This window comes from Emys orbicularis, chromosome 9 (assembly GCF_028017835.1).
Source record: "Emys orbicularis isolate rEmyOrb1 chromosome 9, rEmyOrb1.hap1, whole genome shotgun sequence".
In the NCBI taxonomy this organism is placed as follows: Eukaryota; Metazoa; Chordata; order Testudines; family Emydidae; genus Emys; species Emys orbicularis.
Genome location: NC_088691.1, coordinates 96,076,861 through 96,096,799, shown reverse-complemented (window position 1 = coordinate 96,096,799; position 19,939 = coordinate 96,076,861). Strand labels below are relative to the sequence as shown.

Genomic DNA, 19,939 nt, shown 5'->3' with positions numbered 1-19,939 from the left:
ATTCTAAATAGGCTCCTGTTTAGCTCTTTTAAAACAGTGAAAACTTTATATATATCAATAGGTGTGTGTAATGTGAAATTCAATTTCATGGCAATGCATTGAATAGTACAATGTTTGCTTAACTAGCAGAAAGGCCATGCTATTTGCATGGGTGTAATTTGTAAAGTCATGTGTGACTGACTGCTGCAAGAAAATATTAAACAGAGAAGGAATACAAATCCAAAACATGCACATTGCAGTTTGACAATGTATGCTCATGTAACAACTTTGGCTTATACCACCTAACTCAAACATACCCATCTCCTTCCCATTGGTAAAATTACTTAGGATGTTTATCCATGTTTTCATACAATTTTGAACCACACATTTTATTACTGTTGAAAGCATGTAGTTGTTTTCATTGTGTGTCAGACAAATGGTTAAAATAACAGGAGTACTTGTATTTTTGCGGATACAGACTAACACGGCTGCTACTCTGAAACCAGACAAATGGTTGCTAACTTGAGTGCTATATTTATTTGAATATGAAACTTATTACCAAGGTATGTTTCACCAATCTTGGTATACTGCTTTACCAATACTATACTCATTGCTGAAGTATGTGTTCACTATAGTCTGGCTTTGGACTTTTAAACTCTCTTTATTCATCTGTGAATGTGAGGGAGATAATTTCAGGCTGAAAACTCAACCTTTAATACACATATCTCCTTAGTTGCTCAGAGGGAGATTCCAGTTACCCTCATCTCATCCCTAACAGAGGAAATGGAAGGCAGTTCCCCATGTACTGTCTCAACCTAGCAGCAACACTTCTCTGCCTCCTGCTCCCCCGAGTTTTCTCGGTCTGGGACCAGCCACACCATTTCCCTGACTCCTCCTTCCCACTGCTCTGGGACTTTTTCTCTGCACTAGGGCCATCTGTGAAGTCAGCCCACAGGCTCTCATGCATAGCTTCCTCATGTGCACAGCCCTGAAAATCACAAGACTGGAGGGAAAAAAATGAGTACTTGTGGCACCTTAGAGACTAACAAATTTATTTGGGCATAAGCTTTCGTGGGCTAAAACCCACTTCATCGGGGGGAGGAGTTGTTCTTATCATGACAGCTTCTCCTGCATGTGCCAAAATCCTGCAGGAGGACTTGCAATCAATTCATGAGAGTTTAGCAGGGGGACCCCTGCCCCATCCACAACCCCCACCCCATCCAGACACCCCTGTCCCCTGACTGCCCCCGGACACCCGCTGCCCCATCCAACCCCTCCTCTCATTCCTGATGCCCCACCGGGCCTCCTGCCCCATCCAACCACCCCTTCTCCCTGTCCCCTGAACCCCTGCCCCTGACTGTCCCCCGCCGCCCCATCCAACCCCCCTCCTTCCTGACTGCCCCCCCCAGATCCCTGCCCCCATTCAACCCCTTGTTCTCCCCCTGAGTGCCCTGACCCCTATCCACACTCCTGTCCCCTGACCACCACCCCAAACTCCCCGCCTTCTATCAACCGCCCCTCCACTCCCTGCCCCCTTACCGCGCTGCCTGGACCACTGGTTGCTGGCGGCGCTATAGCTGCACCACCCGGCTGGAGCCAGACCACGCAGCACAGTGACCAGGTCAGGCCAGGCTCTGCAGCTGCGCTGCCCCAGGAGCTCTCAGCCCTGCCGCCCAGAGCATTGTGCCGGCTGCAGAGTGAGCGAGCTGAGGCTGCGGGGGAGGGTGGACAGCAGGAGAGGGGCCGGGGGCTAGCCTCCCGGGCCAGGAGCTCGGGGTCCGGGCAGGAGGTCCCACGGGCCACATGTGGCCATGGGCCGTAGTTTGCTCACCTCTGACCTAGGCACTTTTATCTGCTATTTACCAGGGTATAATTTAGAACCCAATTATTTCAGGTGCTCTGCACCCTCTGGGAATTGCTAAGAGCCATCGCCTCCCATTAGGTCAATAATGGAAATTCAAGGTTCTCAACACATCTCAGGATTAGCCCTCCAAAATGGGCCTGAATCAGCCCCACCTAGGGTGAAATCCTAGCCCTATTTAAGTAAAGGGGAGTTTTGCTATTGATTTCATTTTTAACTTGAGAATTTTGGAGCAAATTGTGTAGTTCTTTCTGGATTAAGTCTGATTCATTACAGTTTTGTTATAAACTTGTTACTTTTATTAACTTGTAGAGATCTCCTTTAAGATGCTGTCTCTTTTCTTTACAGCTCCTGTATTATGACTGAAGATCTCAATTATCAATGGAAAATCAATTCCGATTTTGTCCCAGTTATCTGTGTGCTTCTTTTAATTTTGAAAATAGTTATTGCTTAATATTTGTTGCAAAACAAAACCACTTTAGATAGATATTTGTGATGTCACAATGCAGATAAGAGCCACAGTGTGCTATAGCAATATATGGAGAGCTGGATGGCTCAATGTACGGATAATGGCTATAGAATGTTATGTTTTGAATTATAGCTACTAAGCCGTGACATTCGGAAGATTTCCAAGTACCATAGCTTTCTCCTGGCCTGTAAATTGTGGAATGAGCCCAGTTTGCAATATTTATGTCTTAGATGAGTTTTTTTCACCACAGCACTATCCCTATATTTGTTGGACTTGCCTTTGCAACTGAAATGGATTGTAGGCTCATATGATCATTTTCACCGCTTTAGGATACAGTCCCTATGTTTCAAGAAAGCTTTATTCCATGCTTGTCTGCTTAATTTTTATACACAGAAATTTCCTGAGATGATGAAAATACCAAGAGCATAAATGAATGGAATATTTTCTTTTTTGGTTCAATTTTTATTGGGAATCCTCTATTAAGAGCAGCCATACTGGTCAGACTAATGGTCCATCTAGCCCAGTATCCTGTCTTTCAACAAGCTGCTTCATAGGGAATTAAAAGAGAAGGGCAATTATCGAGTAACCCATCCCGTCATTCACTCCCAGCTTCAGGCAGTTAGAGGCTAGGGATGCCCAGAGCATAGGGTTGCATCCCTGTCCATCTTGGCTAATAGCCATTGATGGACCTCTCTATCCATCCTCTGTATTACACTGGGACTTACCGTTATAGGTCTCTATTGAGGTTTAGAGAACATATTAGATGGTACTGCTTAACTACTCCACAGAGTTTACAGGTTCTTGACTAAATTATGGGTGCCTGAGTAATCATTTAATTTATGCACCCCTGATTTGGGCTGGATTCAGCTGCCATTGAAATCAATGGAAAGACTCTATAGGGACTGGAGCAGACACTTAGCAAGAATCAGAGGGGTAGCCGTGTTAGTCTGAATCTGTAAAAAGCAACAGAGGGTCCTGTGGCACCTTTAAGACTAACAGAAGTATTGGGAGCATAAGCTTTCGTGGGTAAGAACCTCACTTCTTCAGATGCAAGAATGCGAGTTATGGCAGAGATTATAAAACTGGGGAAAACTATATAGAGACATCTTTAAAAAAAGGTAATCAGCTTTTTCTCAGAGTATTAATATTCTTCTTGTTTGCACAGGGTAGTTACCAGACCCAACCGGAGTGTCTTTAACCCTTTAAATTGCTGGTTGGGAAAGCAAAACCAGATGCCACTAATTTATATGCATCAATGATGGAGCAGCTAAAGCTTCCTTTACTCTTTGGTATAAAACCAAATCACGGACAATTTTAGCCTATTTAGCCCAGGTCAAAAAGCACATTTATAAATTATTCACAAGCCACTTCGTCTTAGGTGGGTGGAAGAGAGACTAGTAGGTAATTTACAAGGAGACAAAAATTCCAGCTACCCAGTGGTAGTAATAACCTGATCAGCTGAGGGTGCAAAAAAGATGAGGATCATGCATCTATCTAATCAGTCTGAAAGAAAGGGTCTTCCTTTGTTTGTACCCTTGCGTGAACTACATTGCCCTGGCAAGCTTTGCTTAATTTGTGTGCACAACAGAAATTACCAGAAAATTAATATAAAGTGTGATCAAATAATAAATGTTCCATTTCTAAATGTTTTATAAAGGGTAATAAATGGTTAATAGATGCTATAGACATGTATGTGTACATCTATGGAAAGTGTTATAGATGGTTATAAAATAACCTGTGACAGATACTGCAACTGCATACAATATTTTTGGGGACTATATTGTATTAAGTTTATGTATCATTATGGGCCTCGGATGGTATGCAACTCGGGGTGGGGGTGGGACGAGGTAGGGGGAGGGGAATCATAGCTCCTCCAGGCGCTAAGAACATTGGGGGCTGTTAGACTAATAATGATTAACCCTTTACTAAAATATTAATCATTTATAACAATTTATAAATGGAACCTTACTATGAAGTATGACCACTATTTGTATTCCAATAGTCCCTAGCGGTGCTAACCAACATGGGCATCGTTGTGCCAGGCATTGTGAGGTTAAAGTATTTTATGGATTTCTGTTTTAAAGCTTTAGCTTGTTTCTCATGAGCAGAAGCTATAGCTGACGAAGGACAACCTCTCTCTTATAGAAGATGTTAGTCTATTGGGTGGTCACTGAATATCCAATGGCACTTTTCACAGGAGACAGGATGTTAACTACAAGATCCCGGCTAAACCCTTATTCTGATAAGTGTATTTAACTATCTACATTCCAGCAACTGAATAGGATATTCTGCACCTCTTCTTCTCAAATATCATGCATAGTCCCGCTAGGGTGAGAAATAGCTGCCTAGTTTCAACCCACAGGTGGCTGTATATGTATTTAAGTGTTCCATATTTTAGCCACATGATAGGATAAGTAATTTATGTATTTTAAAAGTTGCATAATTTATGCATTTGGCTGAGCTCTTCAAAGACACCCAAGGGATTTGGACACACTGGTCCTATTAATTTTAATAGGAATTGAGTAGCCAAATCCCTTATGCATCTTTGAAAAAAATCTCATTAACTCAAGGCAGCTTTCTCCCACTGCAAGGCCACAAAAGGGTCCTGGCCCATGGAACTGTTTTCCACTCAGGGCCGGCACCAAGCACCAGTGAAGGAAGCAGGTTCCTGGGGGCAGCCAATAGAAAGGGGCGGCACATCCCAGTCTGCGGCGGCAAGTCCTTCAGCGGCAACTCAATCGCTCCACTTGTAGTCCTTGGCGGCGCTTCGGCGGCAGGTCAATCGGCTTTTTTCCCCCCCTTTTCTCCCCCCCCCCCCCCCGGGGCAGCAAAAAAGCTGGAGCTGGCCCTGTTTCCACTGGGCATGGCAAGAGCTGTAAATGGAGGGGGACACTCATTCTCTGTAGACCTCAGTTCTACCTGAGCTCTGAGCAACAAGACAGAAAGTTGAAGCTAGGCTGAGAGCCATCATGTGATAAAGAAAACAGTAATACTGCTAAAGCTATTCTGGAACTTCTCCAGCCCTCCCTTCATGCCTAGCTTCCTGCTGTAGGTTAAAGAAAATAATACATAATCTCACATCTTTTCCCTCTTATTTTTCTTTACAAGAGGTTTTAAACAAATTAAACAGCAAATTATATATCCAGATGGGTCAGTGGGTTCACCACTTGTTAAGGTCTGGTCATCATGTGACCTAGAGTAGGGTCTTGTCCAGTTGTTTCACTTAGATTATCAAATTCCTCAAGGTCTAGATTACCGTTTAAAAGGTGTAACATCTTAACAGGAATATCTCCCTTCACACAGGCCATGATGTGAGCACTTTGTTACTAGGGTCATGCAGCAACTCAAACATGCATGGAGATAGAAAACAAGTAGCACTGTCAGCTTTGTACAGAATCCCTTTATGGAGCCTGAACCTTGTTATAGGTTAGGCTGTGATCTCCCCTCAATCTTCTTCCCCCCTCCCCCCTTTTAATAGAGCTCCCTTTGAAATATAAAGCAGCTGCTATCACCGCAAAGAAAAGGCTTACTTAAAAAAAAAAATGAAACTCTACCGTTACAAGAGTCATCAGTAGGACTGGAGTCTAAGGAGCCTTTCTGATGTTCTTACTTCTCAAATTTGCTTTTCCTGTTCTCACAATTAGTCTTGCAGACATCACCAAGACCTTTCAAATAAACCTCACTTGATGTTGCTAGGACATGCCTTTTTTTGTGGTAATTGTAGCAAAGCATTTTCAGAACATAATCAATGCCTAAACATCTAAAGCCCTCTCAGAAACAGTTTGGTTGAAACGCCTCAAATTTGGACAAACATCTGTCCTGTTGTTACAGACAACACATACATTTGAAGTACAAATGACCTATTTTGAGAATAAAAATCAGACATAAATGGGAATTAAGTCTCAACTTTAACTATGGAGCGGCTATTGTGCTTGGATTTAGGAACAGGCAATGTAATTCTTATTTCTAAGAATTTTTTTTTTTTTTGGATGAACAGGTGTACACATTTTCTCTGTAGCTCCTTTCTTCTTACTGTTTGGAATGCGTCCGAGATGAAACACAAAATGTGCTCTAAATCAGCAGAAATTCCTTCAGTTCTACAGCACTAACTCCTCCATGAATATGCATGTTTCAGAATACAAAAACTGTACCAACCATATTATTTTAAATTTACTTTTTAGTATATACATTAACACTCAAAAATGTGATGAAAAACAAATACACATCATGATGAGATACAGACTGCAAAGTTAAATAAAAAGTGGACTTTTTACAGTTTCAGATGAACATAAACTACAATAAGTGCATAGGCCAAACATTTCTTGCTATTTGAATAGCACAGCAAAAAGGAAAAAAAAATGAACATTTTAAAATGATACTGCAAGACTATATTCTCAATACAACAACACATGCATCTTGCTGTGTCTTAAATACTCTTTTGGCCCAATACTAAAATTCCCTCCCACCCTCCCCATGTTGAACAATGTATTATACCACAGAACCTTTATCCATAGAATGACAAACTAATTACAGGGTCATATTTTTTCTCTAGCTAATAGTTATTTTAAAGGATAGGAATTGTCTCCATTTTAAGAGATTTCAAGTAAATACTTTGGGGGTATTTCTATGTTCTCCTCTTGATGCAGGCACATAATTTCCATTAGTTTTAAGGGAATAACATGTGGGCACCAAGAGCAGAATACACCCTCTTGGGCTCTATTCATCCAAAATTATTGCAGCTGTGAGTACCAGTTATGAGGACAACATGAAATCGACTTTCAAAATTCCAAGCACAAGAGCGTTGGAAGTCAGTTTGTTCCATTCTTTACCAAAGATGGAGGCATAGAATTCTTCCCCCTGTTGATGGGCACATAGGAAATATCCATCTCTTAAGTCAGTGGACTTTGACAGTCATGCTCTGGATATTGAGTTATCACTAGTAGAAAGGGAAAGGGGAAACTTTACAAGAAATTAAAGCAGTTTTGAGACCATGGTGGCCTTAAGGCAGAAAAAGAGGATTAGACCTTTTCCACTAAAAATACAACATTAAGACAATTTTGGCCAGTTGATAATCTCAAGGGATCCAAGAAAATTAAAATCAAGCCTAGAGATGGATTAAATGCATTTGCAGCTATGAAGAATCAGGTTTGGGCCCTCATGAACTAGGAGAACAGGACAGGCTTAGAAAGATGATTAAAGATCAAGTCTTGCCCAACTTGTCTCTCCACAGCCTGAGCTATTCAATAAAACAGGGCTGCTGGGTATGACCATGGATTAGATAATTTCAGATACTGGGCCAGATTCTCAGATACTGTAAATCAGCAGAGCTCCACTGAAATAAATGGTGCTACCATAATTTACATCAGCTGGAGATCTGGGCCAGATTATTTAATAGGATCCATTTGGCATGTGAATTATTATTATTATTTTAAACTTATTACCTCTAACGAACACCACACCACACAGTGAAAATAAGGACACTTAAAATGTAAGGTGTATGTGTTTTGAAGCATGTTTGAGCATCAAGTTTTGTGAGCATTGGCACAAGTGGTTGTGTTATAAAAACAAAACGAACTATCCCAAGTAATGTTCCCGTGGTGGTACCTCTCCTATCAAGATTTTGCCTAATTCCTGAACAAATGGTTTAAATTTGTAAACTATGGTATTTTAAAAAAAATTCTTTGTTTTGTATATGCTCTTATTTTTGGCCACAAGGGCTAAATGACATATCTCATGCCTTTAGAATTCTGTGCCCCAGATACTCAGAAGTCAGATGAATGTTCTACTCCCAATGCCATGTCAAGAGCACAGCCATCTTTTCTGAGATCAGATTTCATAAAGCACCCAACTGTCATTATGAAGTATGGAGAGAAACTCTTTTTAAGAGGACAGCTTTCTTTAAACTAGTGAGCTGCAGAGATCCTTGAAGTCTTAAAAACAGAAGCAAAAAAAGATAAGCAAGGCCATAGCACTCCTGAAATTGAGAACTGAATGAAGCTGGTTAATAGAAAACAAGTACACCTCTACCCCGATATAACGCGACCTGATATAACACGAATTCGGATATAAAGCGGTAAAGCAGTGCTCTGGGGGGGGGGTGGGAAGAGGGGCTGCGCACTCCGGCGGATCAAAGCAAGTTCGATATAATGCGGTTTCACCTATAACGCGGTAAGATTTTTTTGGCTCCCAAGGACAGCATTATATCGGGGTAAAAGTGTATTTAGAATTATATGTGTTTTACCAGCCAGTCAGTGTCACCAGCTTGCAATCAGGAACGTTCACAGGACTTGTCTATGCTTGGAATGCTATAGAGGCACAGTTGCGCCACTGTAGAGCTTCAGTGTAGACATTACCTATGCTGACAGGAGGGATTCTGCTGTCAGTGTAGGTACTCCATCTCCCTGAGAGGCGGTGCCTAAGTCAACAAAATAATTCTTCCATCCACCAAGTGCTGTCTATGCTGGGGTTAGGTTGGCTTAACTATACTGCTCAGGGTGTGAATTTTTCACATCCCTGAATGATATAGTTAAGATGACTCAATTTCTAGTGTAGACCAGGCCTCAGCAAGATAATAAATTAATTTTCATGTGTCACATGGACAGGCAAAGACGGAAGAATCTTTTTCAGATGAAGGGCTTAATTTTGATAGCTCATATGCTGCTGTGAATTAAGAGTAACTCCATTGAAATCAGAGTTATACCAGTGTAAAGGGACATCAGAATTACTGGAAACCCAAAGTCTCTACTAGGTCTGGCTCTTGCACACAAACGAAAGGTTTCTACACGTAGGCTCAATTTCTGATTAGTTCGTCTGATCAGTGGAGACCTAAAAACATGACATCTGGAGCATGGCAGAGTGCAAAACATTTTGGACAGATAGAGCCTTATATAAACTGAGACAACTTTGACCAAAGAAAAAATAAATACAAATTCACTATTGGTATGAAATATATTGCAACATTAATTGGGCTTCAATCATCTGCCACACAGTGTCCACAGCTGTATAGTATTTGTATAAAAAGTGTGGTTCTTCATTCAAGTAAAACCTTTAAAAAATGAAATATGGAAGTTGTATTTTTAAACAAAAAACCTTAGAAGCAGCATATCACAATCCTCTCCAATACCACACAGTTTTCTTTAAATTGAAGCATTTTAAAGGTGTCTGACCTCACAATACATCATAATTTCAAGTGGCTTTTTTGTTTTTAAACTGGTCCAGCCTAGGTCTGTAACCTGTACAGACATGAAAAACAGGAGGAAAGCACAATTATTGTTCAGCACAAATATTGAGCATGTCAGTTATAAAATGACAAAGCAAATAAAATGTCCCCAAAATTAACAAACATGGGCTACTGACCACTATGGGGCTTAGATGACTTTACAAGAGAAAAAATAACCACAGAGGTCATCAAATACAAAGTTCTTTACATGCTGCATAATTCTGACAGTGCCCTTAATATCTAGGCGGTTTATATTTTTTCCACAAGATGCCAAACCACTTACAATTTTGGTTTTGTTTAAATGCTTTTTATAAAATTAAGTTATACTGTTAGACAGTACTTTACCCATGAAGAAACTACTGATGCACTCCTTAAGAACAGAAAAGTATGCATATGTAAGTCAGTACAGGAGTTTCTTCTGCAACTTTTTGGAAAACAAATATATTTCAATGAAAAAAAAAAATCATCAGCAGCCTGTTTTTCATTAAAACAAATGTATAGTTTCACAGTTGGAAAAAAAAATTAGTTACATTGTTTTACAATTCAATACATATTCCCTAAGTCACTTTTTCCTAATGGCTTTGTAATAAAATGTAAGGACAAATCCTGGGCTCCCGACTCTGATCAGACTCCTACTACAATAGGCTTCTATGGGAGTTTTGCTGGAGCAAGATGCTTAGATTCAGTCCAAGCACAAAATCAACTATTTTAGTGTTTGCACAGCTGGTATTCAGAACAAAGGGAAGATTTTCAAACCTCTATTCAGGTTAAATGTCAACTGTAAAAAAAAAAAAAAAAAAAAAACCTATTTAAAAAAAAGCAAATTCCAAACAGTTTCACAAAATCTACAGCTCAGTCACCTATGAATTCAGGATCCTTTTTCTGTAGCTGAGATAGTGGGTTTAATTCTCTCTCACACACCAGTCTAAATTAGGAGTAACTTCATTAAAGTCAATGGACTCATATCAATATAAAATTGGTGTAATTGAGAGGAGAATAGGGCTTAGTATATTTAGGGTCAACTTTTTTTCTTTAAATATATTTTCTTGTTACTGTGAACAACTGTTTCAAACCCCACACCTCCATCCATTATCTTCCCATGCTTCCATTTTGTTTAATTCTAAAGTTACCCCAAACCCTAGTATACCTGGGTTGGCTACTCAGTTTGCTGTCTTCTAGCATGCACATAAGAACTCTTTTATAGTTTGTGCAGTGGTTGGTTGCAGTAACTCTTGAAGATATTGGGCCTGATTCTTCACAGCCCTACAACAGCTGCAAAGTGGGTGCAAACACTACCATTCTAATATGTCAGCATTTAACACAAGGTGCAAAATATGGAGAATCAGGCCCATAAAATCCAATAAGCTTGATTGGACCTTTTAATTTGGGTCCTAAAAGGCATCTCTCTACAAGGCAATATGTTGTCTCAATACAAGAGGAATCATAAGGGTAATTAATGTAGCACTCAATGTGGCATTTGAGTAACACGCATCTCTCTGTTAAATCATGAATTACCGCCCTCAGGGTTTCAGATTTGTATAATTTAACTGAATTTCTTGCTGTAACTAATCCCCAATTTTAAAAACTCTAGAACATTAGAGTGGGTTGACTGTACACTAATAATAAATACACATAAGGGTAGTTATGTTCTAGTAACTACAACTGAGTGAAGACACTCACATCTGAGCAAAGGGACATGTGAATTCTGCTGGATTGCTCTAAAATGTTCAGTAGAGATAAGACTAGCCATATTTCCCCATTCAAATCTTTGTATTTTTCATGAAGTGTTTTACCACATGAGCGTTAGTACCTCTGTGTTTAATAACTAACTAGGAATCAAATGACTACAAAATTGTCTTAAAAGCCCAAATAAAAGCCTTGGCTTTACAATCCCCAATTCACTGCTATCCATGTCTTCTAGAATATAATTGATTGCACATTTTTAATGTATTACAATTTGCTAAATGAATCCAACCACTCAATACTTCATAAATACAGCCTGTACAAAGTACAGTTTACTTATAAATGTGCTGACAGTTGGTATTAGAGTATAACTTTATATTACATCTGGTATTGCACTTCTTTTGAAGGGCACCTACACACACGTGTGTCTGTCTGTGTGCATGCATGTGAATAAACCCATCCGCCTCAAACTCCTGGACTTTTGGAATTCACTTCAAATGCTGTGAATCTAACAAGTTTAAAACACTGGAGTAAATGTCCTCCTCAGAATCCTGGGTTTAGCAAGTTACTGTCAAAAATATTTAAGAGTTTATAAAAAAGTTTCAGAATCCCAAGTTCTGCCTGCAGCTGTGCACGAGGACAATCTAAAAACCTCTGGTAGTCTTGATACTTGCAAAAATTGGTGCCCAACAATTCGATTTTCCTCTCACATTCTCACACAGAGCATATGAAAAAGCCAGAGCACGTGTGCAAGTGCATGCATGCTATAAAATGTTTGTTTCGCAGCTCTATATGCTGGGAGCTTTCCAAAGTGTTTGCTGTAAGTAGCTGGTGATCATTTTGAAAATCCAAACTTATTTCTCATGTGTTGGTTATAGAGATTAAGCAGCTACTTTCAAAGGAGCAGGAAAGAACTGAAAGAGAGAGAAAAGGTGGACCCAGAGGCTGAGAGTTTAACCATACATTCCTTGAACAGCCAGCATATCACTTAGGCCATGTCTACACTTACTGGTAGATCAGCAATGCTGCAATTGATGCAGCGGTGCTGATTTAGTGGGTCTGGTGAAGACCCACTAAGTTGCTGGCAGAGTGCTCTCCCATTGATTCCTGTATTCCAGCTCCCTGAGAAGAGCAAGGTACGTCGGCGGGAGGGCATCTCCCATCAACACAACGTGGTGTAGACACCGCGATAAGTCGACCTAATCTATGTCAACTTCAGTTACATTATTCATGTAACTAAAGTAGCATAACGTAGGTCAACTTACCATGGTATTATAGACCAGCCCAAAGTTATGTTAAGAATATTGCCTGAGATTCTTTGAAGAGACTTGGGCCAAGTTCACCTCTGGCACAAGTGGGTATATCTCCCACTGATTTCAGTGGTACTTGTATACTTTTTCACCAGGGTTGAATTTGGTCCTATGAGTACAGCTGAACACCATCAGTCACATGATGGACAATGAGAGTCTTGGACAGAGAGAACTGGGTTGCAAAATTAAATGAGTGACTATGGGACAAATCATGTAAAATAAAGAATATATATTAATAGTTCCTATTATATAAATAGCCTTTATAAAAATAATCTTTCAATAATTTTAATAACTAACCCTTTGCTAGGCTCTGGAAAACATGTGTGAAAAAATCTATTGTGTTCAAGTTAGATTAAATCAAACCCCAAAGTGAACACTACAATGTTTTGTTGCACTAAACCCTATCCTGCCCATTCAATTTCTAAGCCAGTCATTTGGGATGGTGGGGACCAGAGTTTCTTTGTGAAGCTATAAATTTCATCCCTACAAATACTGTCCAGGAGAATACCATACATAGTAGGCTTATTTCCTACTTCTTTCAAAATGGCGCAGATGACAGATCCAGAAGTCAAAGGTTCAATTAAAACCAAAATATATTATGCCTCTGACTAAATTTAAAAGGAACTGTCCCCTCACTTTAATCTTTTAAATCTTTGAGCTGAAAACGCCTTCAGTTTCAACACTATACCTACTATTTAAATAACCATGAAAACACTAAGTTTTCTTCCTTTTCAACTCTTTGAAACCCTACATAATCTTTAAAGTGATACTAGACCTACTGTAATATGTGATGGACTATTTTTGATGATAGCATGATTTTCCTTTTCCCAAATTATCCAAATTAAAAGCAAACAAAAAAAACCCTGCCAATCTTCCAAGTTTACCTTTTTGAGTTTAAGGCATAATATGAAATTGCACATCACACGAAAGCTTAATTTTGAAGTGTACAGTTTTAGTGCTATCCGAACCCCCCCCCTTTTTTTTTTGACCGTCTGGATATTTCATCTCTGCTCTTGCTGTAAATTCTAATGCCGTCTGTGGTTTGTGCAATTCCAATGCAACCAGTCTTTGCTGCTGACAAATATTAACAGTGCAGTGTAGCACCCATAAGTGGGCTATCAGTTTTTTAAATTCTTCACTTTCATTTCAGTTCAAGGCATGCTGCTTTATTGTGTGGAAGATCCAGTCCATTTTCGTTGTCCAGCCACCATGATGAGCATCATTCATCTGCTTCATGAAATATTCTAGAGCTTCTTGTTCACTTTTGTCCAGTGCAAGTGTCTTTCGAATGTACGCAATATCATCAAAAGACTGTAATTCTGGCATTCCTGAGCCAAGCATCATGGAGAAGAGATTTATGAAGAGATTGGCATGCTGCCGAATTGCTAAGTAAGCCTTATAACACATCTCCTGAAACCTTGAAAAGAAAGACAAGAGTTGGTTGGTTCAAGATAGGTGCTATTGGAACCACAAGAACTTTCATTTTTTGGAGGCAACAGACGATGAGAGGCAGGTGGGCCACTATAAAAGTTTGAGAGGCCAACTCTGTGGGGTGTTTTTTATTTATTTACTTATTTTTTTAATATAATGTAAATGCCACAATGGCACTGGAAAAATTTCTTCATTGTATCATCTTCCTAAATGTCCTCCACTTAGGGAAAGTTTATGCTACTGGTTAAGTCGATCTAACTTACATTGCTCAGGGGTGTGAAAAAGCACCTCCGCCCCAGCAACGCAAGTTTTGCACTGTCCACACCAGTGCTATTCCGACGGGAGAGTCGCTATAGTGGTGCATCTATATCAGTGCAGCTGCGCCGATATAGCGCTGTAGTGTAGATTTGCCCTTAGATTAGGTTAATTTTCAAGTGATTTTTCAGTGACTAATTGATACCAGGTAAATTGGAGACAGGCCTTCGCTTCTAAAGCCCTATTTTCAGTTCATAAGCTTTCTCAAAAGGTGAATTATTTAGGGATGTTTAAGGAAATCCACTGAGCCATTTGAGTTACGCAAGTCTAAGAAGAATACATATTTTAAGCATTAAAACAAAATTGCTCATCACCAGTAAAATTTACCAAGGACAGTTGTAGTTCTAACACTTGAGTAAAATTACATTTTTAAATCAAGTATCCTTAAGTGGTTATGTATGTGTCTGATCCAGCAAAGTCAGTGGGAATTGTGGATCAGCACCTTGAAGGATCAGGCCCACAGGACTGGAGTGCTGAGAACCATACAAAGATCTATCCTGGGTGGACAATTTGAAAGATTTGTGTCCCACAACTGAAATTAATGTAAAATTGGATGCCTGCATTATGTTTCTTTGTTACATTAAGCTCTACATGTACCTATACAGGGTCTTATAGCACATAGCTTGATTCAGGTAATAGGCCAAAGTATTAAAGATCATTGGTTCTTTATTATATCTAAAAGATATTTTGCTACAAGATATACCCAAATATATACAAAAACTGATTAAATATTTTCATTTATGTGAAATAACTGCTCAATTAAAAAAAATGGCTTACCTTTCAAATTCCCTTGTTTTGGTACATTCTTGGGCTCCTTTACTAATCACTATTAAGAAATCTTGCGTTAAGACAAATGGCACACGCTCTCGTTTGTAACCAAATTTTTTCTTCTTGTGATCCAGGAAGTGTCCAAAATCAATGTGAAACAGCTTTAAAGAGGGAGAAAATGGTTACACATTTTAAAATTATTTTGCTTATTTAAACAGCTTTCATAGTAACATCAGTTCATCTAGTTTTTGCATGGATTTTGTGATCCAAACACCAATATGCCATACAATTAGTGTCTATACATCAGACAAATGGAAGATGACATATTACATAAGCGAGAGGTTTTTGCAAAATAGTATCTTACTTGTCCGTCATCTTTCACCATGATGTTACTATTGTGACGATCACCAATTCCCAATATGAAGGTAGCAACACAATAGCCAGCGCAAGAGCGTGTAAACAAATCAATAGCTGCATCATACCTGTTGAAAACAAACACTGGAGGCATTATTCTTCTGAAGTTCTAACACCACAGAAGTGCAGAAATAACATGCATGTAATGAAGGATATGTGTATACTAGCTTAACGAAGCCATGCAAATCAAGAGTACTTGGATTTTATCATTGAACTGAATCAAAAAGCTAGGTAGAGATTCAGCATTCTTGGAATACAATAATACCTGTAAGTAAGATCAAAAAATAATAAAAACTTACCATTAGAGCAACTTTTTTAAAGACATAGAAAAGAAATTTTCACTGATAAGCTACCAATGCAAATTCAGATTTAAACCACATATTTGTGCAAGTGTATATCTTAAATTGACAATTTTTTGCCAACTGCTGCATTGTCACAAAAATATCACACAACGCCTTAACCTCAAGAGGAGAACTATGGATAGCAAAAATACCAGGTGTAGAGTATCGCTGTATGACTTAGGGCTAGTCTACACTTACCGGGTAGTTAGACGGCTGCGGATCGAAGTTCCGAGTTCGATTTATCGCGTCTGGTGTGGACGCGATAAATCGAACCAGGAAGTGATCCCCGTCGACTGCGGTACTCCAGCTCGACGAGAGGAGTACCGCGAAGTCGACGGGGGAGGCTGCCTGCCGTGTGTGGACCGCGTCTGAACCGCGGTAAGTTCGAAGTAAGGTATGTCGAATTAACGTAGCTGAATTTGCGTACCTTACTTCGACTTGGGGGGTAAGTGTAGACCAAGCCTTAGTTTCCCATTCAAGAAGGGGGGCATGAAATATTTCTGTTTTGAGGCCTCCATCAAAAAAACAAAAACAAACAGGTACATTAAAAAGGAGAATAAGTAAATGAAAAGTAAAAACCTCACATTTCTCCTTTGTTTTTGTCCTTGAGCCACTGATGTAATGTGTGGCTGTTGAACTGCAATGCGCCCTTTAGACCACCTTTACACTGAATCTGCATAATTGTATGAGAGCTTCTCACCACCTCAATAAGTCCCACACAATCACCAATAGACAAACAGCCATAAGGCAACATCCTGGAAGAAAAAAAAATTTTTTTTTTTAATAAAGAGAAGTTTTCAGACAGAAAGCATTTTAAACAATACAAAATTTACATGTTCTGGTTAGTAACCTTAGTCAGATCAATACCATCTATTGTTGGATTTACTTCATAGTGCTGAAAATACATTTGAAAACCCTACAGCTGTATCATCAGAAGTGTTGAGAAAAAAGTGTGCAAGAATGTTAGAGTTCAATAATGTGCCTGACTCTGTGGCCACTGCATCTGGCAATTTATTTCCTAGTTTTATACTGGGAAAAGATTTAAGCTGAAAATTACTAATTGTTTCCCCAATACCTCTGAATATTATCAATAATCATTAATGGAACTTTCAGAATGTAGGTGGATTTATCAAGACAGATTTCTGTACAGATCTTCAGACTTTAATACTAAGGGCAGGACAGTCTTCAGACTTTCAGAAAGGGAACATTCAGCACAACCTGAGTGCTACCAGAAACGCATAATACAGAATAATGCTTAAGTAAAGCCTACTTTAAGAAACCCCCCACATGCAATTTTAAAAATACATTTCCAGAGCTATTACCTGACAATATTATAAAATTGTAATGGAAACTCATGAACTGCAGCAATGCTGGTCTTAAGCTAGTCTTACTGATGGCCTTTCCTTGGAACTGGACTGAGGCCACCAAAATAAATTTTCACACAAGGCACTGATCAGTTTATAGACCCCAATATTTTGGATATCTTGAAGCTATAAAAGTTACAGTATAACATACAGAAACATGCTTACAAATCATTTTAAGTATTACAATTGTTTTTCATGGAAAAGGAAGGGAACCAGCTGTAGTGAATAAGTTAAACAGACAACATTAAGAATGGCACTTGAGAATACTCTCTGTTGCTTACCGTAGATCAAGACCCTGATTTTGCCAGATGTTTTCCATAATTCGAATGATCTGAAGTGTCAGCATGTCCTGGCGTAAATCTGAAATATTCAAGTACATACAGATGTTGTGGATTTTATAAGATCAGCACGAAAGCTTTTTGTAACATGCCATTTTATTTAGTTTTTTCCAATATATTTTAGACCGGGACAGTAGGTTGTGTATTTCACTAAAGTTATGTTCTCTAAAATGTATTATCATTATGCAGAAGTCAAAAGCAACCTTTAAGGTTTAAGAATTAATGTAAAAGAGTTGGGGTAGTTTCAAGACCGATTATTAAGATACAACTTTAAAATCTGCCTGGATTAATGAGATAGATATCAAACATGGCTTTACAAATTAGAGCAAATATTCTAAAGCATTTTAAAATTTGAATAGTATTACAGTTAAATAATACTGTGGTAAGCGTAAGAAAATATTAGACAAATCAGTTTCAATACTACGGAAAGTACAGTGCATACACGAGTCATGTTCTAAGAGGAAAAAACAATTCAAAATATTGTTATAAGAGAGAATGAGTGTTTGAAAAAGAATAGCCTAGGAGCACAGCTACAAAAATACTGTGCATGTGTTTGTCTGTTCATTTTTTACATGCCTATTTCTCTAGAAACTCTAATTAGCAAAGCCAAACAAGGTATGTTTATTTCTCTAACATGTATTCTACAAATTATTTAGAAAAAAATTTAAAGTCAACAGGCAAGGTATGAGAAGAGAAGTTTATGTATAAACACACAACTCTCTGGAATATGTTAACCAGGATATGTATGTATTTTGTGCCCTTACCATCTCCATTTTTAAAGATGATCTCATTGTTTTGAAACAACAGTTCAGACATAATATCTGGGTTTTCCCAGTTCAACCACAGTGGCCTTTTTGCAGAGGACATAATCCTGCACTCCTCAAGCCTACAAAAAGATAAGATTTCTTCTAAATAAGTATATTGTTGACATTAGTGAATGGTGTTTTTGTAATATTCCTGCTCTCTTCACCTTTCCTTCCCCCAACACTTATGGCTGATATGACACTGGATGGGCCGAGATGGACAGTTAACAACCAATTTTCATTCATGAGCCTTAAACTTAAAGCAAGAAGTGCACTAACTTGTGCTGCCTGAGAAGGGAACTGGCTGTATATAATCTTCAGGCAGCATCACTTCTGGCCAAATAATAAGGTTCCTCACAAAAATTGCAAGCATTATTCTGTGGTCATTTAAAGTTGTTTTATTGATGCTACTGGCTTAAGGTTAAAAAAAAGTATCCACTATACAATTTTCTTAGTACATTTGCAAATTTTAAAATCTTTTCCAAGATGCACTAATTTCAGAAAAATGGTCTAATTAAATATTTTGATAAATTCCAAAAGCGAAAAACATACCTGAGATTTCCCAGCTGATGAGCAGGGTTAAGAGGAGAAATAAAGCCTTGTAAAGCATCCATGAAATCTGGCCGCCTCATTTGTTCAACAAGAAACTTCATCTGTACCTGAACGGTAATCACATTTAATTTGAGAGCTTTTTGATTATTTGAGAAAGATGTACATACATGCTGGGTTTTAATTTTGATTTAAGCTGTAATTTTGTGTAATGCAAGTGTTAAAAAAAACCAAAAAAACCAACAATCCCACATTAGCCACATATCACTAGAACTGAAGCATTATTTTTATATTACCTGAGAATAGTTGTATGACATAACTTCTATTTAAATGACCTACTCAACTGGCCAACAACAGTGGGTACAGTAAAAATATCTCCAACACCTGGTAAGGAATTTTATTATTTACTGGAGTAAACAATACCACACTGTTTTAACTAACCAAATAAAGACCCAATTCTTATTAAACTACTTTTAAACATACTTAATTCTTGTATTCTGATAACAGTAATACCTTTTGTGTCTCATCCTTCTTCTCCTGCTTGAGAATATCTGTGAGGTTTATCAGTTTCTCCATAGCCTCCACCTGCCTGCTCAAATGTTTTAGGTACATCCCACATGCTCGACAGTAGGACTCCAAAAGTAAACCAAATCTCTGGCTTACATTTTTATTGTGCATTTCAGACCTATCAAAAGAGAACATTTTCAGGTAAAAGAAGAACATTTTCAGGTATTACTGTTTAGGGCTGATGCTGTCCCTGTGCCCTTTCTCTCAGTGGGCACCATTTCCAAGAGACAGGCCTACAGTTGCACTTCTCTCAGAATGGAATTCCACAATTCAGCCCACTTTTAGACTGAACAGATCAGGCAACAGCGTCTCCTGCTTACCCCCCATATTACCTCAGCAGGTCCAACTGGTTTTGGTCTCTGCTATAGACCCCACTCTGGGAGCTGTGATCCCCTGCTAAACACAGGGACAGAACAGCTTGTTCAAAACAGTATGATTTATCCATCCACAGGAACATAACAAGCAGAGAGAAAACGTTTAAAAATAACAAAAGCATACAGTCTTGCCCAAACATAGCATTTACCTCAT

General features: G+C 38.8%; 1 protein-coding gene across 1 annotated transcript in view; it reads right to left on the bottom strand.

Moving 5' to 3' along the window:
* Nucleotides 1-13,544: 13,544 nt before the first annotated feature.
* The window catches only part of PIK3CA (phosphatidylinositol-4,5-bisphosphate 3-kinase catalytic subunit alpha), a 46,985-nt gene continuing 40,590 nt past the window's right edge, over nucleotides 13,545-19,939 (bottom strand). The window contains exons 13-20 of the mRNA XM_065410550.1: nucleotides 19,358-19,529; nucleotides 18,848-18,954; nucleotides 18,257-18,378; nucleotides 17,436-17,514; nucleotides 16,375-16,545; nucleotides 15,400-15,517; nucleotides 15,045-15,196; nucleotides 13,545-13,938 (exon numbers count right to left, since the gene is read on the bottom strand). Coding sequence (XP_065266622.1) covers nucleotides 13,668-13,938; nucleotides 15,045-15,196; nucleotides 15,400-15,517; nucleotides 16,375-16,545; nucleotides 17,436-17,514; nucleotides 18,257-18,378; nucleotides 18,848-18,954; nucleotides 19,358-19,529 — 1,192 coding nt within the window. The 3' untranslated portion in view covers nucleotides 13,545-13,667. The remainder of the gene's footprint in view (nucleotides 13,939-15,044; nucleotides 15,197-15,399; nucleotides 15,518-16,374; nucleotides 16,546-17,435; nucleotides 17,515-18,256; nucleotides 18,379-18,847; nucleotides 18,955-19,357; nucleotides 19,530-19,939) is intronic.